This window comes from Plectropomus leopardus, chromosome 1 (genome assembly GCF_026936395.1).
Source record: "Plectropomus leopardus strain MGB_pleo_1.0 chromosome 1, ASM2693639v1, whole genome shotgun sequence".
Lineage (NCBI taxonomy): Eukaryota > Metazoa > Chordata > Actinopteri > Perciformes > Serranidae > Plectropomus > Plectropomus leopardus.
The window spans coordinates 30349411-30376068 of record NC_142176.1 but is presented as its reverse complement, the minus strand read 5'-3'; the positions used below and the strand labels follow the sequence as shown (position 1 = coordinate 30376068).

Below are 26658 nucleotides of genomic sequence, written 5' to 3'. Positions count from 1 at the left end.
CTGAACAGAGGCGGATGGGAGTGTTTTTTTGCCATATGGGTACTTACACAGCATTCAAATTAGCTGTGAGTATTTGTGTGTGAATGTTCGAGTGTGTGCGTGGAGAGCAGAGAGAGGGCCAACCATGCAGTGATTGTGTGGCCGCAGTACAGAGATTAATAGGTACATGAATGTGTGTGTGTGTGTGTGTGTGTGTGTGTGTGTGTGTGTCTCCTACTTTGTGTCCCCCTCTCCTTCTGTCCTTCTTCCCATCTGTCTCTCTATTAAAACAGACTGTGTAAAAATGAATCGAGCAACATGTATTCACATTCCACAATTCAGAATTATGATCTCCGTCATAACCATTTTGACCAGGCACTGACATGTTTGACGTGCCTCTCTGACTGCTCTTAGGTAATGATGAATCACACCAAAGTGTGTGTCAGTGTGTACCAGAGTGTTTTGACTCTGAACACTGTGTTTGCTACCGAGGCTGACCTCTTCGCTGTTGTCCTCGAGGCCTTTTTCCATCCCACATGACTCTATACTGATCTGTTGGCCTGAGGACGTGGAGACAGCTGAGAGGTGTGTGTGTGTGTATACAGGCCGAACCAGTCGATCTGTAGGCAGGACTCCAGCTACACTTGGTGGCAGGCGGTCACAGGTCTAATAATAAGACGCCTGAATCTAAATCCGACCTGTTACATAATTCACATCACACATTATCAGGAGACGGAGGAGAGGTCACACGCACATGGAAAAGAGACAGATCAGTGTTCCATTGTGTGTTATGCGCTTGGGTTTGGGTCCGCAAAGTGCAGGATGTATCAGCAAAGCCTCTTATTTAAACAGCAGACGTAAACCTGATTATGTTTTTCCTGATTGGAATGTTTTCTTTTCTCAAGCAGTACTAGTAGTTGCTATGGTACTTCTCCAACTGAATACAATGGAGGACCAGCGGAGTTTACACGCAGGCCTGAAAGAAATAGAGACTAAATTACATCATATACACACAGTGCAGACAGAGAAGGCTCAAAAACAAATTGGAAAAAGAGAGAAAATCTTCCAGACACACATTAAGTCAAACTGTACAAATATAGATTGATGAGAGGCAGGAATGAATTGGTCATGCTTCAGAGGGAAAGAGAGGAGAAGGAGGGCAGGATTGAACATTGAGCCCTGCTTGTGAGGCTTAATGATTGGTAAACAACCCGGATTGTTACATAAATTCCCAAATGATATTAACTATTAGTGCCAAAGAGAGGATTAAAAACATTACACAGGGAGGTGATTTTGACTGCAACAACAACTCGTTTTCTATTTCATGTTGTTTAAAAAGTGCAGTTCTGCAGTTCTGTGAATGTGGTTGTGTATGTTAAACCCAGCTCTCTCTTTCATGTCTATGTGTCTGTAGAAAGGTTTCCTACTTCTCCACCCTTTATGTGCTGTCCTGCATCTTGATCAGCTCCCAGCCTCCAACATTTAGGCTGTGTTTTTGTGTTTCTGCATGCATGTCTGTTTGTGCGTGTGTTTGTGTGTGCGTGTGTGTGTGTGTAGGCTTCATAGGAATGTTCTATTCATGCACGACGCCCTAAAGAATGACAGCTCTCATCTATGGGCAGGGCCCCTTAACCAAAGCCTCCATCACTACTCCTTTGTCCTGTACGTGTGCATGTGTGTGTGTGTGTGTGTTTGGGTGTCTGTATGGTTTCGGTGGATTCACGTTTGGTGATGCTGTGTTTGTTTATGCTTGGGTCTTCACATGTGTTTTTGTTATATGTGCCTTAGGGTTGTACGTATGGATGTGTTCCTGGGTTTGCCTTTCCTAGAAAGCAATCCGACACCCACTGCGCACACATAATTGGGGGTCTGTGTGTATACGTTTGTGTGTGTGGGTTGAAGGGGGGTATATGTAGCACACTACTTCTCAGAGGCTGTTTTCAGCTGCTCCTTAATCACTCTTTTTCCACCATGCCTTCATCCATCCATGCTCCCTTTCTCTTTTGCTCCCTGTCACCCCCTTCATGGAGCGTCACCTTTAGCCCAAATCCAGGATAGGACCATGAACTGGAGCCTTTCCCAGTACAAACTGGGATATACTATAACCGCAGCTCACTACTGTGTATCCCATATGCTCAAGCCAACCATCATGTATCTTTGACCTTGAATCCTTTGACCTTTGTCATATATTACTCCCTCTGGTCTGACTCTTGTTCCCTGTTCCTCTCTTACCGTTGGTCTCTTGCTCCCTTTGTTCAAGCCTTTCCGATTCCAGCCCATAAAGAAAAGGAGATTTTCCCTGAATATAGCCTCCATCGCTTTCCCCCCTGCGCTTATTCAGCCTACAGCTGGCTAACAGACCCCCTCCCTCCTCTCCCCTCTCCTCCCCTCCCCTCCCTCCTCATGTTTTGTGTTGGACTGCGTTTCTCTCCACGTGCAGCAGCAGCAGCTCAAAGGCATGTAGGAGGAGTTCCCTGAGAGGAATGTGCGTGACTGGCTGGCTGACTGCGATATGCCCAAACACACACACACACACACACACACACACACACACACACACACACACACACACACACACACACACACACACACACACACACACACACAGCAGCAGCAGCAGCAGCTCGTAGCTCACACTTCTGCAGAGCCAGCTGAGAGGGACTCTGTTCTAGCCAGCCTGGCTCTGGTGGGAGGAGGACAGGGTGTGTGTATTTGTATTTCTACTTCTAGCCTTAAGAGGGCCCGACTTAAAATGATTAAAGCGTAATTGTGCCCTAATATTTGTTTTACTCCAGTCTAAACCAAGACAGGAGGAGGGTTGGGGATTGTAGAGCAGGCGGCTTCGGTGTTTTTTCGCGTGTGTGCTGTAAAGAAAAAAAGCTTTGATTCTCAGAGCTGCTGTGTATCAGCTGACCTCCTGTGGGATTCTGGGAGTTTTCTCTGGAGGAGCAGAGGAGATAGAGCGCTAAGACAGGCTCTTGAACCTTCTGCTAAAAATACCCCGACTTTAGATCTAAGCTGCAATTACAACACAAACAGAGCAGGATTTTGTTAATTTTGTTGTGGCAGGAGACAAACTGATGAGACTCAGCAGCTTCGATTCAGTAGCATTTGACTGGTGACCTAATATACAACAGCTCCCATGTTGGCCCTTGTAAAAACTGCTATAAATATGGTGATTGTGAATAAAAGTGCACAGCAGAGAGGCTCAGCATGAGCTATAATTTGAATGTGACAGCCAGCTGAGTATTCCTTGTTGGTCGTCTTCTGCTTTCAGGAAGAGTTGAATCAACTTTTCAGTGGTGAAAAGTTGATTCAACTCTTCCTACTGCCAGGACCTGGTCAACAGCGGAAGGTGCATCATGATAAATATTTTTACTGTCCTTACGTCCTTGTTGAGTTTTTGTCTGCAAATGTTTTGTAATAATGAGTGTGAATGACGTCACTGTGAGTATTGTCTATACTTGTATGTGTGTGTGCTGATTAAGAGAGAGAGCAGACAGTGTGTGGCTTCAGCCCTCTGCTCAGCTGACATGAGAGGTCTAAATATATTCCTCTGAAGTGGCCAAACTGGAAAAGTTGTGTCATCCACTGCTTTCCCCCACACCCCTTCTCTAAACAAGTCTTTCCAGCCAAAGTTAAATAGCCATATCTACTACGTAAAACCATCCAGCCTCATCAGGATTCCTGTGGATCCTTAAAAAGTCTTTAAAGGCATTGAATTCATTAATCTAACAATAAGACCTTAATTGGTATAAATTGACAAAATCGTTGCAAGGTCTTAAAAATGCTCAGATATGGAAAGAATGATTTTATGAATCTTTTCTTTGACATGGCATTGTAAAATCTCAAAACTTGTCATGGGAATCCAAGTAGTGGAATCTCAGATGCAGGTTGAGAAACACAAAATTGTCCAGAAAACAGGCCATAAATGCCCAGTATTTCCCACTGTTTTGGCAAACCATATAGATACCCTTATGATAATATAATATGTTCACTGTCTTCCATGTGTTACACTCTAAACAGGGTTGTTATTCAAACATCTGAGGTAGATAATCAAACTTTTTCCTAGGACAAAATAATTCATGTTTTATGTTACAATAAACATTTGGGCAATATAAAACCGTCCTTCTTTAACTATGGTTATTAGAAACATGTCAATACAGGCACATTTTATTGCCCCAAGCACCGTAGTTTCCCTGCTACTTTCCTCCGATTGATTCCTTGTTTTCTTTTTAGCCGTGAAGTGATTTGTAAAGACATGCTGCTGACTCTCTGTTTCTCTTCCTTGCCTAGATGCAACGGAGGAGTTTTTCGAGTATGACACGGAGGAGTTCCTGGTATTCCTGACCTTGCTCATCACAGAAGGACGGACACCAGAATATTCTGTGAAGGGCAGAACCGAGGGGCTGCACTGTCCACCAGCCCAGTCGGCCATGCCGCCTCTTCACAAGCACGAATGCAGCGACAAACTGCCCCAGGTAGCACACATGCCTTATCTTAAAGTGTGAACAGAAGGCAGTCTGCTCTCATTTAAGGTTGTTTTTGCTTCATTGGCATCATTAAAGTCATGAACATTAATTTAGGCTCACATGTGAAACAGCACACACATTTGACATTTATTTCACAAACACAGCTAAATCTCACACAGTGGATAAACTAAATTTCACAGACACTATGAAAATAAAATTATTTAACTTTTTTCCAACTCTTTTTTGTACTCAGATGTCAAATATGGTCTGAAAAATCTAATGAGAAGCCTAGGAAAAGTATGGAATTTTGAAATGTAAAATGTGTAGGAATCCTGTAAAGAGAACAGCATATATAGCAGAGTGAACTTCCGTGAAATAAAGATTTTTAATATTGTGAACTGAAGTGTGACCTAAAAAAACCACAGACATTTCGCTCTAAGTGAGGCTCTTTGTGAAGCTCTTTGTGAGTCCCATCTGCTCTGCCCCTAAATTTCAAGGCCCTGGTGACATTCACTAATGAACACTAACCCTCCACCTATGTCTGCGGGTGTGTGCGTGTCCAGTGTCGGCAGGCAAGGCGAACCCGTTCAGAGGTGATCCTGCTTTGGAGGAACAGCATCCCCATCATGATCGAGGTCATGCTCCTACCAGACTGTTGCTATGGTGATGAGTGCCCCCCGAGTGACCCCATCAGCGACCCGGTCATCAAACAAGATGCTCTACTGCTGGAGAGATGGACCCTGCAGCCAGTTCCAAGACAGTAAGTCACACACACACACACACACACACACACACACGCACAAGCACACACACATGATCTTGCTGTTCAAACATGGACAGTGCCTGAAAAGAGAGGTGTAGAGACTAAAAGGAAGCTATGGTCACCAACCTTCAGTGTAAAGTCTGCAGTTTACGAGAAAAATACAGTATATTGTATTTCCAAGGTCGTTCCTAACATCCGTTGCGGTCCCAGGTTATTCATATAAATAACCTCACATACTTCCTACCTTGACATGACTTTTTTTGTATAAAGAAAAAGTACAACAAAAGAGATATAAGGAGTGGAAAATACCTAAACTGTAAAACAGAGCTAAAATGCAAAGACACTGGTAATTGTCACACAATTTTAGTGAAATTACAGTTCTTTACTACCAAATAGTATTATTCATGCTTACAGACTATGTGTCCTGGTGGCAGACGATTTTTTGCAACACCACTCCTACAGAATGTTTAAATGGCTTTATCCAGAGAAAAAACATGTAGACCCCCCCCAAAAGCAGTGAAATCCTCACTTTTATGTGTGTTCAAAATATTCATAATAAATTCAGTGCAGGTTGCAGTAATCCGTGTTATGTACAGTATGGCATTGAAAATGAGACATGGAAAGGACAAGGCTAAAAATGGTCTTAAATGCAAAAAAAAATATGTTAAGGAATAAAATGATAATATTGAAATGAAAAAAAGATAATTGGCTTGGCACTCAGAGGGTTACTTAGCCTTACAAATTGGCCCACTTTCCTACATACACGTGTAGGTTCCACGAACACTGTGTTTGAAAAACACACACACACACACACACACACACACACACACACACACACACACACACACACACACACACACACACACACACACACACACACACAGATCCTTGAACTGTTTTCTCATTAACCCGACATACTGGCACATTTCCACCTCTATTTAACTGTGTTTTTAATAGAAGCGGCGATCGTTTCATTGAGGAGAAGACCCTTCTGTTGGCTGTGCGCTCCTACGTCTTCTTCTCCCAGCTCAGCGCCTGGCTCAGCGCCTCCCATGGTATCGTCCCGAGAAACATCCTATACAGGTCAGAAATAACCATCATTAAAGACTTTGACACTGGTGGGCTGGGGACTTTTCACTGAAGCAATGAACAACATTCGCACAGCTACAAGAAGCTTTATCTAAAGTTGTGCTCTTTTCAAATTTATTTATAAGAGTGAATCTTATGTGCTGTTGTTAAAATGGAATCAAACAAAATAAACCAGATCTCTGGAGGCTCTTGACCAATCCTGAATATTTCAAAGGTCCCGCGTTGGAAGAGGTCAGATTTTCATTACTTTTTAAAGGAGGTATAGGTACTTTATAAATACTCTGAAAGTATAGTATAGTAAAGTGTTCAATCCACAGAGAAATGCACACAGTCTGTATAAAGATACTGTGCCTTTAAACAAGCCATCAGGACTTTTTTTGTAATTTTGATTTCACAACTATACTGTATAGATTGTTTCAAACTTGAAACATAAACCCTTTCAGGTAGATAATTGGCAACTGATTTTTAATTGTGGGGACGTAAAATTTGCAAGTTTGTTTCTGCTGTCATTTTCAGCTATAACTGTAACATTCAAAGATATGTAGTAAAAACAGTGGTCTGACCTATCTGACATTTCTGCTGTGCTTATTTTATGTAAATTGTTGCTTTGCTATCATCATAAACCAAATCTACCTGCACAGAAGCTAAACAATGTTCTTCTGTGGGAGGGGCCTCATTTTAGCCACCTAAAAACGTCTATCAGTTTAAGTGCACGTTATATTTGAATATTTGCTCCGCTTTACCTTTGACACTAAACAATTGAGGCTGCTATAAACAAGCAACTCCCATGCTCTGCCAAGTAAAATTACTGTTTTTATCACTGGAGTCTGGTGGCTTTGAGATAGTGGCTTCACTTCCCTGTCAGAAAAGACTGTCTGATAGAAAGAAAAAGGGGTAAAAATATTCTAAATATAACATACTCATAAACTGATAGTGATTGTTATAGTTGGTCTTTTAAAGGTGTTAAAAAACTAATCAGTTAAAATAAAGTTTGCTCAACATCGTTTGTCTTTATGTATGTGCAGTGACAGTTTTCTACCAGGAAGTTATTGTAAACAAACTTTGTGAATCAGTCAATAAAGATAGAAAGCGCTGCTACAATGCAGTCACAGTTATTCCACCTGCTGCCATGATGCATTGATTGGAAGACGAAGAAACACTGACCAATCAGAGCAGTCGGGGCTGTTTTAGGAAGGGGGCTTAAAGAGACAGGTGCTAAAATGGAGCGTTTCAGACCGAGGGTGAATACAGAAATGTATATTCAGGCACACGGAGTGAGAAAAATATTGTGTTTATTGAAATTTAAAGCATGTGACCATGTCAAAGTATAAACCCAAGATACAAGTATGAACCTGAAATTGAGCGTAATGTGGGACCTTTTAAGATGTAAGACTTAACCCTTGCACTTTAATTGAATTTCTTTGTCACTGTCTTTATCGAACAGAATCAGTGCTGCTGATGAGGAGTTGGTGTGGCAGTTCTCCCAGCCGCCTTCAGAACACATTTTCCCCGTCCCCAACGTGTCCCACAGTGTTGCACTGCAGGTCCGTGTCCAGTCACTCCCCCGCCAGCCCACCTACCCCACCCTGGCCTGCAGCATCCACACCGGCCTGCCTCCGCTTTACAGCAAGACGCCCAGCCTCAACCCAAACCTTAACAGCCATGGTGGCCTGCCCACCCACAAAAAGAGCCAGGACCCCAGCAAAGACAACCTCCTTCACAACTCTAACATCTACAGCAAAAGCTCCAACTCCATGTCTGGCCTACTCCTCAACGGATTACCCATTCCTAATCTTCCCATCAACAACATCCCCATTAACAGCCTACCCCACACTGCTGTCCCCCCTCCCTACAGCAAGAAGACCCAGGAGCCTGGTGAGGACCACACGTATCAGAATGGAGAACTTCCGCAGGTCAACATCCCCCAAAGTCAGGGCTCCCCCCTGTTCCACAGGTCGTCTCACTCCCCCACGCCCTCCCGCTCCCACTCTCCCTCTCCACTTCCCACAAGTAAAGCAGGGAAGTGGCTATACTCTGCTCTCAATGGTTCATCTGACCCCACACAAGTAGAAGACTATGGGTCTGGCACCAACAGCAGTGATAGGTCAAAAGGGCCCATCCCCGAGCCACTGAGAGCTTTTAAGAATTTCTCCTTGGCTGAGCCCCCCCGCTGCCCCTCCCCAAGGCCTGCAACCGAGACAAACCCTCTGATTGGCTCCCTGCTGCAGGAGAGACAGGAAGTTATCGCCCGCATTGCACAGAGGCTCAACTTCTGCGACCCCACAGCACCACCACTCCCTCCCGGCCTTTTTGCTTCTGACAACCCTCCCAAAGCCATGTGGGGCAGTAACCATGACGACATAACTGCCAGTAAGACCAAAGAACCCGAGGTACCGCCCTACGAGTCTGTGGGACGTGTGTGGCCCAGCCCCTTCAACACACCCGTGACTGACCCTTCTTTCAGCAAACGGGAGAGCTCCTCTCCTAAACCTGCAGCCTGCAGGAAGCTGAAAATGACTGAGACAAGAGACAGAGAGGAGGAGCGGAATGGAGAGAGGGAGAGGGAGAGAGAGAAGGAGAAAGACAGGGAGAGAGACAGCTCCCTGATCGCCCAGGCAGTACAAGACATAACGAGACTCATCCAGGAGAGACTGTCTGTCCCCTCTCTGTCCCCGAGGCACAGCAGGAGCGGCAGCCATCTGCACCACACGCACACAACAACAGTCACGCACACGGTCCGCACATATTCACACACCTCTCACATCCCACAAGCCTCACACACTGCCACCAACGGCTACACCAACGGCCACGTACCCAGCCATGAACCTCACAGAGGCAGCAGTCGCACCGCTGCCACAACCGCGCCCGTTTGCACAGACAAGCCCCGAGTGGATCCGGGAACCGGATGCCATTCTCCCCGGGCCCAAAATGGTGCTCACTTTACACTTGAAGAATCCTCATTGAAAGGCCAGTCCCACACCCAGGCTGGTCGCTGTTTACGAACTCCCCCGCAAGAAAAGCTCAGAGCTAGGATGCCCAGCAGCCATGAACCCCCCCCTGCCACCCCTGTCACCGAGAACAGCCCAAGGAATGCCCAGATCTTTAGTTGGACTTGCAATGATGCCAGCCCAGCCATGAACTGTAACACAAGCCACAACCACAGCAAGCCTCAGCCCCAGTCCCAGATGCAGTTTTGTGCACCAGCGCAGGCCTCTGCCCTGCAGGATGAGAACCAGGCCCCCTCCATATCTGGATGCTCCAGCACCTCCAGTCCAGACATGACTCCCCCTTCCACAGTCCTGGTAAGGGACTTCTCATTTTAGTGGGCATTGTTTGTCCATGTATGTTTGAATGATAGCCCCTTTACTTATCTGCAGTTATTCTATTGGCATACCCTGAGGCTTCTTTTAAATGCATCACTATGAAAGGAATTGTTTGACATTTTCCGTGAACCATCTTATTCACTGTATTGCTAAGAGAACCTCAACACTGCTTTCATGTCTGTATGGTAAATATGAAGTTACAATGAGCAGCTGCTTAGCCTAGCTTAGCATAAAGACTGGAAACAGCGGGGAGCAGTGAGCCTCACTTTATAAAAGAACAACCTCCTACCCATCCCCACCTCTAAAGCTTGTAAATTAACACATAATGTCCTGTTTATTTAGTTTTTCTAGGGATGCAACAGTATGAGACTTTTATGGTGTGATAACCATCTCAGAAAATGTTGCAGTGTCACAGCATTGCGGTTTTACTAAATTTTTATTATTGTCCTTTACAAAAACTGTTAAATAAATGAAATTGTAAATGTTTTTCTTACTTCAACAAAAGTTTCATTACTATAATTGAAACTTTCTAAATGTTTTTTTAAAGACAAGTACTAAAAAAGTCTCCCCTTTGAAAATAACTAAAATGAAGGTGAGATTCACTGTCCAATTGCATTTTCTTCTATACAATAGATAAGCAAACATACAAAGTATGATAATTGTCAAATTTCATACCACGATACCCTATTTTTTACATAAACTGGAATGTAAAAACAACAAGTTGTAGTTTATGAGGGGTTATGTGGGGGACTATACTGTGTCAGCATCAATGATTTCTTGCAGCCTCTGCTGTTTCCAGTGTTTGTGCTAAGCTAAGCTAACCTGCTACTGGCAAGGCTATTAAATGAAGGCAGGGACACGGTCTTTGACTCCATGGGAGTTATGGGGATATGACACGTGCAATGTAAGTGGCGCTGCAGTGTTGAAGGTCTAGAAATTAAGGTATGGTGTCCTCTCAGGTGCTCTTTGGTTGCTCTCTTTTCAGCCTTCTTGGGTGCATTAGCCTGACAGAACTTAATGGGTATTCTCAAATGGATGGTGGACCATATACAGTACAGAGTTTTCAAATAGAAAGCATTTGCTTATAGCCATATATTTAAAATTTTGTCAGCAATTGCAGAATTGTAATTCTCATCAATATCTTTATTTTTCATAATAAATATACTTCGTCCCAAGGTCAACTATGGACACCTCAGTGAAACAAATCAATTCACCCGTGTTCAGTGATAGGGCACCAGCCATTGAGACTTTCAGCATGTGCATGTTGTACCCCGATGATATGATGTGATATGACACAGTGCACCAGCCTTTATTTAACAGCTTTGGCTGCTGGCAGTAGTGTCATATTTATCGGGGTATCAATCTTCAAAAGTTAAGCAAGAAAGTGAATAAGTGTGCTTTTGAAAATATGTTGAACTATTCCTTTAAGTTATATCATAAAACGCATAAAGACATTGAGACTCTTATTATAGGAATATATATATATATATATATATATATATATATTACTAAAAAATGACTAATTAAAAATAAAGTAATAAATGTCAAGAAGCTAAAATTATCTGCTCAAGTGCCGACCCTTAAAGATGAGCACTACCTAAAATAAGACTCCTATTGTGTGATCTCCATGAGCTCCTCTCTCTCAACGCCAGAAACCAGAGGGGTAAGTCTTAAACTTGTGTTGTCATTAGTTTTTGATTTTGTGGACCCACAGAATTTTTGCTTTCTTTTTTATACCCTTCATGCTGTTGTAGTGTTCTCAGTTCTGAAACAGAAAATATGCCCATATATTCAGTGTCATCTAGAACATCTTTCACCATTAACCATAAACTGTCTGTGGAGCAGCTCCAGACTTTATACCGTATGACATCACAAAACTGAGTTATTGCACCCTAATTTTTTGATTTGGGAGAGTTGTTTGTGTTTACTAATATTTTTGGACCATAGGAATGACATGTATGATTTTTTATAGATAACTACAGGGATCACTTCTTTTTTTTAACACGTCAAACTGGAAAAAACATCCTCATTTATACACACTGCTGAGTTTTGATGAGTGTTTTGGTCGGAGCAGGTGGGACTGGAGTGATTATCAAGACGCCACATGACATATGAGAACATGATTTGTTCAATACAGATTATTTTAATTAACTTGCAAACTGTCTTAATCTGTCTGTGTTTGTGCTCCAGCGAGCTCACAGCCCCTCCCCGCTGCGCCCCTGCAACAGCTGGAAGAAACAGAATCGACACTCATTAGATGCCACAGCGACCAAGGCCTTCCACCCCTGCACTGGCCTGCCTCTGCTCTCCAGCCCTGTAAGAAACACACACACACACACACACACACACACCCCTTCACAGTGAAACTCACACTCATCGTCAGTTCCTGATTTGTGCATTTGTTAAGATAACACTTTCTACATGCAGGCTCACAGTCACAAACACTCACTGACTCAGTCATTGTTGGTTTCCATGCAGTTGCGTTTGCCATAACAGCACATTCACTACCCTTTATTTCAGCCCATCTGAAGAATTACTCACAGTACTTTTACAAGTGTAAGAAGTGAGCCTGTGAATGTTTGTTGTAAAGAGACTTTGAGATATCTGGCTGCTGCCACTGTGTTGTTAGTCAGGGTTAATGTACACACAAAAACCCACACATAGGCAGGTGAGGCACGTGAGTCATCTGTGCCTCATCAGCCACACTGCAATGTTTCACCGCGTTGTCAGTTACTACACTCAAGATCATCAGTTTCCTGCCGTCTGATCACTCTCACTCACATTATAAACACTAAAATGTACACACAGACACTCCTGTGAACTCAGTGTCACATTCTCTCACAAACACATTTTCAGGAAAGCATTAGGCACAAAATGTAGTCAAATGTTAATATTTTCATATCAGTTCACCTTTATGATGCCATTAAGATTCTTTTTTTTTTTTACAACAGATAAAACCTGTTGCACTATTTTAAAAAAATATACGGTTTTAATTAGATTTAAAATGTATTTTTTTCTGTCACTGAGAGCTCAGGTCTTTACACAGTTTATGCTTTTAAATTAATCTCCTGTAATCCTTAATTTTCGATTTAAAGGTCAAGTGTGATGGATCTAGTGGCATCTAGCGACTGCAACTGACTGAAACTTATCTTTGTGCCAAGCATGTGGGATATCGATAGTGGCCAAAGCAAAAATGCAAATGGACCTATTTAAAGTCAGTGTTTGGTTTGTCCATTCTGCGCTACTGTAGAAACATGGCAGTATCTTCTCATATCTTATCTTATATCATATTTTTGCCAATATATACCACTAAATCCTACACACTGGACCTTTAAGAGTTGTACATTTTCAAAAAAGATCCTGGTATCTTTTCCTCTAAGCTCTAACCTGTGATACTATTACAGTTCCTCTGTGTTAATCATGCCCTGTGTGTCTGCGGCAGGTTCCTCAGAGGAAAAATCAAACAGGCTACTTTGACCTGGACACCTCTCTGGCTGGCTGTAAGGGTTTGCCTTGGGCCTCTGGGAAAAGGTACACATTTTCTCACCTGGGAACTTCGTTACTGTAGTTACCAGACTAAGAATCAGTTTGTCCACAAGGATAAGGTCAGGATGCTTTCACTGGTTTAATGCAGTCTTAGTAACAGTTAAAGGACAAAGAGTTGTTTTTTTTGTTTTACAGTGAACCTCCCACATCATCTGTTTATTATAGTACCATCTGGATCAAGTTACTCATACTTTGCATAATTTTAAAACTTGGTTTTCTCACTATGCAACATTTCAGCTGTTACTATGTGCCAGTGCCAACAAGGCAAACAGTGATTTTGAAATTTTTTATTGTGTTTAAAGTTGAACTGTTGCTCAAGTTTTTTGTTTACCACTTGTATTAATCAAGCCATCCAAAGTCCAAAGGTATCCATCCATATTAGAGACTCCTTTCTGTTTGCTACAGCTACTATTTTAAAACCCTAACCAGCTGACATAGCCTTGAATCAGCAACAGGTTTCAGAAGTATTGTCCGTGTGTTGAGAGATCACACAATAAGAGTGTTGTTCTGAGGTTAGGTCAGCCCTGTTGTGCTGACGATTCCTCTCACGCTGCCACCTGCTGAAGCTCTGCTGTACTGTGGCTGCATCTAGAATCACACACATTCTGCTCAAAATGGCAGACTGAACTGAATTGGCTTTATACACAGAGCTTCACAGCACTGCCTACACACACAGCAGATGTGGGTGGTAGCTCAGTGCTGCTTTTTATAAAGCAGATGTTTTTAGACAGTGGCCTTCAGGGCTTAAAGTTCATTTTAGCTACTAGAGGAGTTCTGTTCAATATTGTCGTGCGTTCATATACAATTTTCTTTTGTTGTTGTTATTCTAGGAAATTGGCTTCATTAAAAATATATGTGACCTAAAAATACCTATATGTTGCTAATGAATGCAGTAATTACATAACTTCAGAAAATTAAGATATCAGAGTAAAGAACATGTTCAGATGGCTGATATTACCTCCGTTCACACACAAATAAAAAAATCAGTGTGAGATGACTTAATCTCACTCTGGATGTAGGTATTTCCAGACATACCAGGAATGCTTGTCACGTAAACATCTAAACATGCTCTCTCACGCACATCTCATCTGGAAAACAAGTTGATCAGGTGTGTGTGTTTTAACCCTTCAGGGTGTGTCCAAAGAATGAGGGGTACACCGATGAGTCGCAGCAGTTCAGTGCCAGCGCTCCACCTGCCAGTCTCAGTTTGCTGGGAAACTTTGAGGTATAACATTCATCCGGTTTGATGTACTTTCACTCCATGCCATTTTTTGTTTCAATTCAGTTACAATTGTTTAACAAAAAAATTAAAATATGTTTTTCTAGGAGTGTGTGCTGAACTACCGCCTAGAGCCTTTAGGGTTAGTGGAGGGTTTCACAGCAGAAGTTGGAGCCAGCGGGTCCTTCTGCCCAAGTCACCTGACCTTACCCGTTGAGGTGTCATTCTACAGTGTATCCGATGACAACGCTCCATCACCATATATGGTGAGAGCATTATTTTTCACAGTTAGACAGTCAATCAATAATCCTTTTTTTTCGGTCTGTCTGACTGTTGTGATGTGTTTTTTACAGGGTGTGATAAACCTGGAGTCCCTGGGGAAAAGGGGCTACCGTGTACCTCCATCAGGAACCATTCAAGTGGTTAGGAAACTCTGTTTTTTTGTTTTTTGTTTGTTTTGTCTTGTTCAAAAATGTAGAAATGTTCTTAAAATATTTGTTTCCATGAAGTATCTGCATCATGTTGTACACATAGCTGAGAACAAAGAGCAAATTTCACCAAGTAATAAAGGGAAAGGGAGACCCCTAGTGGTTATAGAGAGAACTTACCATGTAACAAGGGAATGTTTTTATTCATTTATGGTGCTTATTCTTCTGAAAATGAAAGGTGTTTTCCTTTGTAGAAGTGAATTTCATATAATGATTACTTTTTTTATAATCAAATTTTATTCAACCATTTGCATATGTAATGAAACAGTAGTACAGACTAGTTAAAAATCAAAATAAAAGAGGGAAGGATAAGAAGAAGGAAAAAATGCTGACTGGTAATACATGTCAAACTTCCATTACTCTAGTCCAGTGGGATATGTTACATTGTTTCAAAGTGGGAGATGAGAAGCTGCCAGTGGTTGTAAAAATTTCTCAGCTGAGCCACGGACAGAAGATTTTATGAGGATGATATGTACAGAGTGATGCTCAGTTAATGTATCTTTGACAGTATGTAGGGCTCAGTTGTGTTGTTAAAGATAGAGGATGACTCAAGTCACAAACAATGATAAACCTGTCTAAATCCTCCCACGCTCCCTGGTTTTACCTTTCAGACCTTATTCAATCCCAACAAAACAGTGGTGAAGATGTTTGTTGTGATGTACGACTTACGAGCCATGCCAGCTGGACACCAGACCTTCCTGCGCCAGAGGACCTTCTCTGTTCCCGTCCGCCGTGACACAAACAATCAGACCAGCAGGAAGTCCCTCGGCCAGGGACGCACCTTGCGCTACCTCGTTCACCTGAGGTAAACTGGCGGTCACCTCGTCTCTAGTGCACACTAAGGCTGGGTTGCACCAACAAGGATGAATTTAATCTAAGATGAGCTATAATAATAGTTTAGTAAAACTGTCTAAAATGAGTAAATTCAGTTTTTAAAATTAAGCAGAGCTCTTTTGTAACACCAAAAATTAATCACGGTTTAGTAAAGCTAAGTTTATTTCTGTATTTATCAATAAATAAATACATACATAATCAACATGTTGTCCACACCTAGTAAGAATAAAAGAGAGGTAGAGGGGGTGTTAACTGTTTAAATGACTGCTTTTTCATAACAATAAATTTAACATTGTCTCTAGCTAAAAAGTTGTTGCTTAATGGTACCCATGATGGGCTTGCTATTGCCCGGGACACTGTTGAGGTGTGTAGGCCAAAGGTCCCCTCTCACCCTCTACAAACAGCTGCTATCATAAAATACTAGGAGTTGGAGCGTCTGTGGTACAGCTGCTTTTCTCTGCCATGTTTGACAGTTTGCCCAGTCTTCCTGTTTAGCTCCAAAACGGTTTCCTTGGTGAACCGGTATCTTGACAAAAATTCATCATTATATTAAAAGTCAGTGGGTTGAGTTCTTCTCTCAGCTTTCTTCAAAGAACTTGATCACATTGCTCAATCCATTTCAAAAAGGCAGCCATTGTAAAAGTTAAACCTCTTCAACTGTGGGTTTAAAGTTAACTGGATCACTGTTTAAACTGCAGTTCAAAGTTTTTGTGCAACTGAATTAAATTTAGTCTAGGTTTAGAGTAAAAACTAAACAGAGATTTAAAGAGGTTTAAAGGTTTAAATGTAATCATGCTTAATTTTAAACTAGTTTTAAAGTTTGGTGCAACAGAATTTAAACTTAAATTATGATTTAATCAGGTTTAAAAGTTAATCCTTGTTAGTGCAATCCAGCCTAAAACCAGTAGAAATCCAGCTGCGGTGATGTTTCTCAACCGTTATTCATCTTCTCTGTCTTTTGTCTCCCTCTCTAATCTCGACCAGGTTCCAGAGTTCTAAGTCTGGGAAGATCTACCTCCATAGGGACATCCGTCTGCTGTTTTCCAGGAAGTCCATGGAGGTGGACAGCGGAGCTGCCTACGAGCTCCAGTCCTCCACAGAGTCCCCTATTGACCCTCCCTTCTCTCCCCGCTGCTGAGACCTGACTCCCTCCCTCCTCCGCTCAGCGGGCAACTACCGAAGCTTCAGTCACACCTTGATGCCAGCGATAGACTCGTACGCAGCCAATGGCAAGATGAACGTCTCTAAAACAGGAGCATTTTAAGGACTGCAGTCAACAAGACTCACCTGGCATGTGCCCAAAATCTTAAGTTTCATCCCTTGTGTCACCCAGAACTGACAAGGGGGGGTGAGCTAAGAGCCTGGGAGACTCGTCAGAAATGATGTTCTTTGTTAAGTGCACAACCTTGGATCAAAGAGGATGGGTCAAAGGTTACATTTGTAGAGAATGTTTTCAGATCCTGTTCTCCTGGTTAAGAAGGCCTTACCAGATATGATAGGTCCTTCATTTTCCTGCTGTTGTGTGTACCTCCAGCGTCTGGCAGGAGAGTAGAAACCAGTGATCGTCTACAGAAGCAGTTAGACACGTAAATTATTTCAGCAGAGTTTAGGCTACTTGACTCTGTTTTCTCAAATCACAATGTTAATTGGACCTGTACTTGATGTAATGAATAAGTGTTCAATCTCAGTTAATTTAATTGCAAATGCAATACAAAGGCCCTTTTAATGGTAAAATATTTTGTTTTAAATCCTTGAAGATTAGATTGATTGAACTGAAAGTGAACTCAGCTTTGACCCCTGTGATTCCTGAGCTCGGAGCAGAGGGAGCGCATACGGAAGAGGAAGCGGGTGGCAGACTGTGGTGCAATGCAACCCCCCTCGTCCAAAAACAAAACACATACAATGGACCACTAAAGAAGTTGAACAAGCAGTCAAGCTTGATTCAGCTGAAAGCATCAAAGCAGAACATCAGAAGTGCACTGTGGATTTTTTTTTCTCATAACTGGAAATGAAACAGAAAATAGTAATATTCTAATACTTTTGTACTGTTACAGAACCACTTTATTGGAAGTGTTGCAATAGAAAGAGTAACCTTAGTTTAGTGTTTACACATTCACTTTCAGTTTACTTATCATCAGTTTATTTAATATTTAAATTAATATTTCAGTTACTACTTGTGACGTCTGTCATGCTAAGATGATGTAGTGCAAACTGTATATCATAGTATGTATTTTTGACATTAATATTCAAATCTGAAAAAAAATATATCTATATATCTTCTAAAGCAATTTTTGCTTTGCTGCTCTGTCTCTGTGTTTTTTTTGTTTTTCCCCACCAAGTTTCCTACCACTACGTCTTCGTACCATCACACACTGGGATGAAAGGAACAGTGCACTTTACATCAGGTGTGGTACAGACGCAGGTTATTGGAATTACATTCCATTAAATATACCTTATAGATACATCTTTGTATGACAATATAGAATTATTTCAATGAAGAAAACATTCTGAATGCAAAGTTTAGTTTAGTTTAGTTGAAATGGACATCCCCGTAGCATTTTCACTAAGCTTAAGAACCAGATGCACTTTGTTTAGTGTTTGTAGCAACCACAGCAATACTAATTCGCAACACAGGATGGTAAACCACACGGTCAACAAAAGCTTATCAGGTCTATTTCTTCTGTCAGGCATGTTGGCAGTGACGCCTTTGACTTGTAAATACTTTAAAAAATCTATAAAAACAAGTTAACTCAAACTAGATGATAAGTGACCACAAATAGCTTAATGGTAGAAATGGTAACAGAGTTTACCTTAAAGAGTGACCAGAATGATTTATTTACAGGTGAAAGGACAGTTCAAGATTTTACTATTTTAATAAACACAATGAGGCAACCCATCTTACACCACATATCTGTCGACTGGCATAATCTGAACACACTGGCATATGGGATTTATGTTGATCAAGATAAACAGAGTGTTCTTTATAATATAGTTGGAAAACTTTAGGATCGCAAAAAAGAAAATGGCCATGTTTGTCCAAAATCTGTGTCTTACTGGACAAACTGCATCCAGCAAAAGTAACTTGTTACCATTTAGAATTATGAATAGTAGTCTCTATGACTCTAATGCTGGATGGTGCAGCTTGATGGCAGCACTACCTCACACTCATAAGATGCACAACGATCTACAACTGCCAAAAGGGTAGGTTAATACTGCTGTCAGTTTGGCACTCAACACTGCAAATAAATCTATCTTAAGTGCATCTGCACAACCTCGACACATATATATGCATCCTTTCTTTCTTTCTTTCTTTCTTTCTTTCTTTCTTTCTTTCTTATTCTTTCATTTTTGCATGGTGACACAGTCAGGCTGTAAGTCTGTTTAACGTGTGTGCTGTGTTGCTAAATTCACCTGTAATTTAGTAAAACGTGAGTTGAGCAACAGCAATTTCAGTCTCTCAACACACTGCAAGAAGAAAAACTATTGGTGTGGGGAAATTAAACCTTTTTTTGGTTGATTAAATGAACATGTACAAAACATAAAGTAATTATTAAAAGCACATGTTAAAAAAACAATTAGGAATGACATGGGAAAAGTGTAAGTAACAGTATATAAAGGCAATTACATAAAAATAAACAAACTGATTAAAAAAACAGGGGTACAAGCATACAGTGAAAAAATCATATTCAGTCAGAGTACTATGCTTAACTTTACAAAAGTTTGACACTTTTTTTGTTTTTCCATAAACAGTGATATGAGAGGAGCATTAAATTCTAGGAGAGAAGATAAAAATTCACAGTGTGGGAGAATTTCTGTTTGTGAATTTAAAAAAAATAGCATTTAGAGCAACAAAATAATTAACGCTATTATCTTGATTATCATGATAACAAATAATATTAAGTAAAAGGAGTAATCTGAATCACAGATTTCCAAGAAATATGATTCCAAATCAGTCAAAAATCTTTTGGATATTTCACATTAAAAAATGAAAAATGATTTCTATATTATGTTTAAAAAGGGCAGGAAATATCTGTCTGTAAATTTGGGAATAAGACAATTGGCAGGGTATATTTGATGCAAAATCTGAAGATGTACCTTTTTTGCCATATTTTAGAAACAATAGGCCTACTTGTAAGAGCCAACCCCCTCCCAAATTAAGGTTCTCAATTTCAGTCCTCCGAAAAAACTTGTATGGGAAAATGGCCTGCACTGTGTTCATCACAATCCAGATTGCAGGATTATTTGACTGAAATCTGGATTTGTGCTACAGCACATGGGTCTAACAGCTGATCGGTATGTTACGCAATGTAAATCCGATCCCAGCACTCTGTGCGGGTGCACGGCAGAAGCGCCTGAACGTGGGCGCGCGTGGTGTCTCCGCATGTGACGTAGTATTTCTTGTGTGGGAGTGCGCGCTCGCCTCGGTGGGACTTGTATGGGAACGAAAAGTCAGAGCGGGGGATTTGTAGATCACTTGTTCAACTAGTGAGCAATCTCTTGCCTGAGATCACGATAATACAGAAATGTCGGGGGACAACGAAGAAACACAGACGGCCGAGGAGACACCAATGGACGAGAAGGTGAGCGTGCGGCGGATCAGCAGTTTAGCAGCAGCGCCACGGACTGACTTTGTTGCAGCAAACGCTAGCTGCGTTTTATAGCTTAGCTTCTGCGCCCCGCGCTCGTCATTGTTGACATATCAGCCGAAGCCAGCTACTAAGCCCTGGGTACAGTAGTTAATATTATCTCTCAAATTTCATAACGACATTACGTTACCTATCAGGTGGCCTGTCGTGTCGGTTGCTGATAGAGCGACTGGTTCGGATGGTTGATGTGAATGTCAGCGGTGCTACTAGCTAATGTTAGCATCTCGCCTTCGCCAAGCTAACTGTCATGACATTCAAACACTGAAAAAAGGTAACAGTTAGCTCAGGAGCTAACACTAGCTTAGCTAAACCCAATATAGTGCTTGTCTTAAGCCCTGTTATTGTAAATTTATCTGCTGTTACACCCGAGCCACCGCAGTTTTGCGTGCTGCTAGCTTGCTGCCGACGGTTATTTTGCAGCACATTTTGCGGTTCATCCCAACCGGTACCGAGTAACGTTACCAGTTAGCTCCGTGATGTCTACTTAATGAAGGTGCTGTTCTGAAAATACCAGAGGTGGATGAAATAAATGATACAGAAAATGACTTTGGTAAAAGTTAAAGTCACCTAATAGAGCTTTTTTTTTTTTTAGTTAAAATCTTGTCTGTCTGATATTTGCTGTACTTGAGTATCGGAAGTAATTTCATGATATTAAATGCATTTAAAGCCCTTTGAAGTAAAAAAGTACAAATGAATGCTGGTTAAAAAAAAGCAAACGGTCAGCATTTTGAATATTTTTTTCCTCGTAACATACAGCACTTTAAAAATGAAGCCTATATTACACTTGAAGATAAACGAGGTCTTGTCTGCAAGCTAATGGATTTAATCCTTCATTAGTCTGTCCATACCTTTCTTCCTTTCTCAGTTCCTTTCCTATTTTGTAGTAAGTAACTAACATGCTTAGGGACAATGTAGTGGAGTAAAAGTACACATTAAAGTAAGGAAATGGTGGTGAAAAAGTGAAAATTTACAGAAATATAATTACTCAAATAAAGCACAAATATTCCTAGAAACACATAGTAGTAGCACTGTAAAGAAGTATAATTACTTTGGCACATGACAAGTACATGCCAATATTCTAATATTCTAATATAATATCTTTAACTTCATGTTGATAATGGCAGAGATAACACTATCCCAGGAAGGTTTAACTACTTCGTGCTTGTAAAATTTTACTCTGGCTTTGTTGGAAAAAGGCAGTTAACAATTGTTGCATATGTTGCATTAATGTTAGGTGTTAATAAACGTTTGTAACACTGTGTCCTAATTGGATGGTGTAAAAGGACTAATATGAACATTCGGATTATCTCTATACCGCAGTGCAATCAGTTGACATCATGTTTCAGTGGGAGCCTGGAGGAGGCACATGGTTATTATTGTCTCTTTTGCTGCTTATGGTTGTTGAGCAACACGTTTTCCGCCTTATTTTAATGCCAAACTCCTCTGCTTGTTTTCAGGAGGTTCAGGACAAAGTGATCAGTCCTGAGAAGGCAGAGGAGGCTAAACTGAAGGCCAGATACCCACAGTTAGGAAACAAAGCCGGGGGCTCTGACCTGCTCCGCAAACGCCTCTCGAAGGGGGTGAGTTATCTCTCGTGTTTGTCTGCAAAACATTCAGAGGTCACTAGGTACACTCCTTTAACCCACTGTGATTTTTTTTGTTGGTAAGGCTGAACTTACACTCATTTTCCAGTTTATATAATGTCTAAATTAGTGCTGTTGGACAAATCAATGTTTAACTCCAAGTTCCTTTTCTAGAGTATGATTAGCATGATTACAAAGAAACAAATAGAAACACCTCTTAGTGTTAAGCAATACAAATCAATAACACCCCAAACTGCAGTCTCCTAAATGAAGTTAAATCAATCCCTCTTCACAGTCTCAACAAGACCTGAAGATTATAAGCCTTCATGAAGGCAGGATTTATTTCAGTGATGTGTAACTAGACTGTGTTAGTTTAAATGAGATGTATAAACTGGTAACGGAGTGTATAATACCACTGTGTCCTTATATTTATGATGATATACAGTATGATTCTGTAATGCTGGAATGAATGTACATAAACATTAGTGGACCATTATGATAGACAAAATCTCATTTATCAAGGAAAAATAGCAATCACTCACTGGTTTTCAGCCTGTCACATGTGAGGATTAGCAGCTTCTCTCTGTTTTCATATCATTGTAATTCATTCACTGCTGGCCAAAGAAAACAGGAAATTTGAGGTTACCACTTCTTGTAATAATTTGTTAGGTACTTTTGCTGTTTTACTATTCAATTGTCAACTGTTAATCAGCATATTAACCCAAAACCAATGGAAAAATTGATTCATGTCACCTAAATGCTCAAATAAAGAAATGATTCACTTATAAAACACTGGTCAAAAATTCCACAGGATACATGTAAAAACATCAGAATTTGTGTCATATGTTCTCTTTGCCAAGTAATTCAAATAACCAGTCAAGAGTTAAAACTGGGCTCAAGAAAAGTAATGTCATTATTCCGTCAAAATCGGTAAAACTCCTATACTTTGATCAGCTAAAACATTCAAACAACTGGCAGATGAAGTTGATCATTGATCACAGTGATCGTGTGTTGATAGTACAATGCTCTGGGAAACCCTGGTTGCTGACGTTTATATGAATGCCACTGGACAGGCACCACCCACCCAAACACTGTTGTAAACCAAGTACACCCCCCTGTGGCAACATTAATCCCTGCAGTTACTGCCCCCCTCCTCCTCCCAGCAGGATAATGTGTCATGCCACATTGTAAAAATTGCTCAAGAATGGCCCCAGGAATGTGACAAAGAGCTCAGGGCATCAACCTGGCCTCCAAATTCACCAAATCCCAATCTGATTGAGCATCTGTGGGACGTTGCAGTTCCCCAGAGGTCCTGTGTCTATGTCTCGACAGGTAGGAGGCCCCACCTTGGTTTGCACTTGCCTCTGACTTTAGGCATGGACACAGGACATTTGTGGGTGCCCTATTTTTTTTATTTTGGCGTAGGTGAGGGACATACAACTCTAAATGGTAGTATTTTGTATCTATTTCAAAATGAAAAAGTCACACCCCAGCCACCCTCCTCCTCTGATAAGTAAAGTACACTCTCTTTCGAGGGTTTGGGTCAGGTTTAGGTAGTAGTAACGCATATTGACCAAGAAACAGTCATCAACACTCAATTGGCGCAGAAGCTAAGCAATGTCGTGCTCTGGAGGGGACTGCAGAAAAACATATTGTATCCACCTAGAAAAATCAATATCAGTTTAGGTGTACACTATATTTGAACATTTGCTCTGCTTTACTTTCACATTAGCTGATTGAGGCAACAGTAGACCAACAACTGTGCCATTCAACAGAGTTAAATGACTGTACTTCTCAGTACATTCTGGTGCTTTTGATGTTACAGCTTTAAATCTCTGTTGGTAAGGGCTTTCTTACAGCAAGGTAAAGTGGTAAAGACATTCATAATATAGCATATACTTAAATGGATGTTGATGTTTTTTTAAGGTGGCTTAAAATGAATCAATTAAGGCAGAGTTTGCTCAGCACCATTTGATTATATGTACATGACATGGTGGTTTTTTACCCTGAAGTTATTTTAAATAAACATTTCAATTCAGTCTGTAGCAACTAGCTGAAAGGACATGCATCCATCCATAATCGATTCTCTCCCGGTGCTTGTATACTGGGACAAGGACAGTAGTCCAGTTAACTATAAGCTATAACTGTAGCTGTGCATATAAACGTACTAAGTGGTTTTAATGTTTTGGTTGATTGTCATATGTTGCATACTTCAAGATGTATTTATCAAGGTATATTCATTTCTCTTTGCAATGCCATTAATGTGTTCCTTTTTCAAAGATGACACACAAATTTGAATCTTATGTCTCTCTACAGCAAAAGTACTTTGACTCCGGTGACTACAACATGGCGAAAGCCAAGATAAAGAACAAGCAGTTGCCGACAGCTGCACCAGAGAAGACCGAGATCACAGGGGACCACATCCCCACCCCCCAAGACCTGCCCCAGAGGAAACCTTCTCTGGTGGCCAGTAAACTGGCAGTCTGATGCACACACGGCCTCGACAGCCCCTGCAGCACCTCCCAGCCCCTAACCCTTTCAACTCATGTCTCAGAGCTGTAACATAACCTCTCCCACCCTTCACAGTACCTGTCCCCTGCCTCTGCCCCGCCCCCACCTGCCTGGACCCCCCCTAACAGGATCCCACACCTGGCGCCCAGTGAACTGGCTAGCTGATACCTTCAAATCCTGTTTATTTTTGTTTCCACCCCATCTGTCCCTGCCGTTACTGCCTCCTTTCCTTGTTGTTTTCCCTCGCTACTCCTCCAAACTGACTGCCCTTCTGTCATTGTCCTCTTGCTTTTCTGTGTTCCTTGTTATTTTCTCTTTACTTCCATGTAAGATACACTGAAGGATGGGACATCAAAGTATGAGTGTGAGCAGATTGTGACGCCTCTGTATGACTCATAGACGACTGATTCTGCTGTGTTTACTGGCTGTAGACAGGGGTGGACAGTGGAAGCTGCGTCTCATATGGTTGGGGAGCTTTAGTCCGGTCATTGGGATCCCTCAGTTTGGAATCGTGTGTGTATATACATATATATATATATATAAATATATATTTCCTTTTGTTTGGCACAGAGGCAGATTTCCGCCTTTTAGAACATTTTACATCAGATTTGTAACATTCACTGTAATGTCCTTATTCTAAATTATAATGTCAATATGCTTGTGATTTACTGAATATAGTAATCCAGAGGCCAAGCTCAGTTTTGTTAACACATTGTTTGGGAGGAAGCTGTACTAAAGTACCACACAGCAAAGGCCAGAGTGTGATATGGAACTGCATGTGTGACGCAGGGCTCCCAAAGGCGAACCTCACTGAGCTCCATTTTTATTCATCAAGGTGCACTGTCCACAGACATTTACACGGATGCTGAACAGCCCAGGTGCAGCGTATAAGCACTTGGTGGCATGTAGATGATGCATTCACAACATCTTGAAACTTTGAAGAGTGAAAGAGGAAGAAATGTTGCCTCAGTCTGAACTGCAATGTTGAAACTTGGCGCTGTATTTGTGTCATCCATTTCAGCCTCAGATGATGATACTCGGGTCAAAGTTTTGGTTACAAGTTGTCATGAATGGAACATTACCATGCTAGATGGCAATGCAGAGGGGTTTATGGGACCTAAAAGCTAAATTTCTGTCAGTAGGGACCAACCTTTGTGTCCTGTATGCTGTGTGAGTAGACTCAGTTAATGCTAAAAATATGTACTGGGAGCAGCTCTTGGCACTGGGAACAAATACTCTCATGAATCGTGTTCAGACTTTGGGAAAATCCTTCTATACTCACAAGCTAAAGTACTTTTATCTTTAAAATGTCATTGGCCCTGTATAGTGCTTCCGCAGGGTCCTCGCTGACTGGATGAGGTTTACCTGCGATGTGGTAACTCTAAGCTAGCACAACATCCATCTGAGCTGTGCATGTATATGGCTGCCCTGCTGTCACTTTGTGCCATTTTGTTTTGTAAATAAAATAGTTTTGCACAAATGTTTGATTGCTGTCATATGTGTGTGTCATGTTGTGTTTCTGATGTATGTTCAGCGTGCTTTCAGCTGTCTAATCAATGCATCCATTTGACCATGAAACCTTTTTTTTCTTTTTAATTAATGTACTTACCAACATTCACTTGGATGAGGGAAACTGTGACTATTTTACTTCATCTTTGTCATTTCCCTGTTTTGAAAACTTGCTTGAGGATAAATTCCAGTTAACTAAGAAGGTGTTTTAAATGTATTTTGACTCCATTATGTGGTTCATTGAGCAGTTTTGTGGCCAGTCCGTTGAAGTAATCCAGCACCACAGCCGGTGACACTTAATGATCAGTGTACTTTCATTTTAGATTTTATATTTTTTCTTTACAAACAAACCCAAAATGTAAAAAACAAAGTGAAAACCCTAAAAATAAAACATCTCAGAAGTTGTTGAATTTCTTGACAGTCATCAAAACATGAACATATGGGTCCTTTTGCAAGAACATTTTAGTAACATACTGCATGTTTTCCTGCATTTTACCCATTCAGTTTTTACTTTGACAAAAAATATTTGTTTTTTTTTTGTGATTCATGATCTGATTATGGCTGCTATTGCTTAAATGTTTGTTTATTTTGACATCATACACACGTTAAGTACACAAATTCCTTATTTACAAAATACTGTTATACCAGCATGTACACATTAAATACAATTGGAAAATAGACAAAAACATCTGTATG

At 41.1% G+C, this 26658-nt stretch overlaps 2 protein-coding genes across 2 annotated transcripts in view; both read left to right on the top strand.

Moving 5' to 3' along the window:
- The window catches only part of atosa (atos homolog A), a 39168-nt gene extending 21167 nt beyond the window's left edge, over nucleotides 1-18001 (top strand). The window contains exons 2-12 of the mRNA XM_042513614.2: nucleotides 4276-4460; nucleotides 5015-5211; nucleotides 6172-6297; nucleotides 7748-9605; nucleotides 11817-11942; nucleotides 13069-13157; nucleotides 14304-14397; nucleotides 14499-14657; nucleotides 14745-14813; nucleotides 15491-15684; nucleotides 16698-18001. Coding sequence (XP_042369548.1) covers nucleotides 4276-4460; nucleotides 5015-5211; nucleotides 6172-6297; nucleotides 7748-9605; nucleotides 11817-11942; nucleotides 13069-13157; nucleotides 14304-14397; nucleotides 14499-14657; nucleotides 14745-14813; nucleotides 15491-15684; nucleotides 16698-16851 — 3251 coding nt within the window. The 3' untranslated portion in view covers nucleotides 16852-18001. The remainder of the gene's footprint in view (nucleotides 1-4275; nucleotides 4461-5014; nucleotides 5212-6171; nucleotides 6298-7747; nucleotides 9606-11816; nucleotides 11943-13068; nucleotides 13158-14303; nucleotides 14398-14498; nucleotides 14658-14744; nucleotides 14814-15490; nucleotides 15685-16697) is intronic.
- Nucleotides 18002-20102: 2101 nt separating this feature from the next.
- Nucleotides 20103-25933, top strand: arpp19a (cAMP regulated phosphoprotein 19a). The gene is made up of 3 exons (XM_042513523.2): nucleotides 20103-20293; nucleotides 21817-21939; nucleotides 24259-25933. Exons 1-3 carry the CDS (start codon nucleotides 20237-20239, stop codon nucleotides 24427-24429), a joined length of 351 nt encoding a protein of 116 aa, XP_042369457.1. The 5' UTR covers nucleotides 20103-20236; the 3' UTR covers nucleotides 24430-25933.
- Nucleotides 25934-26658: the final 725 nt, after the last annotated feature.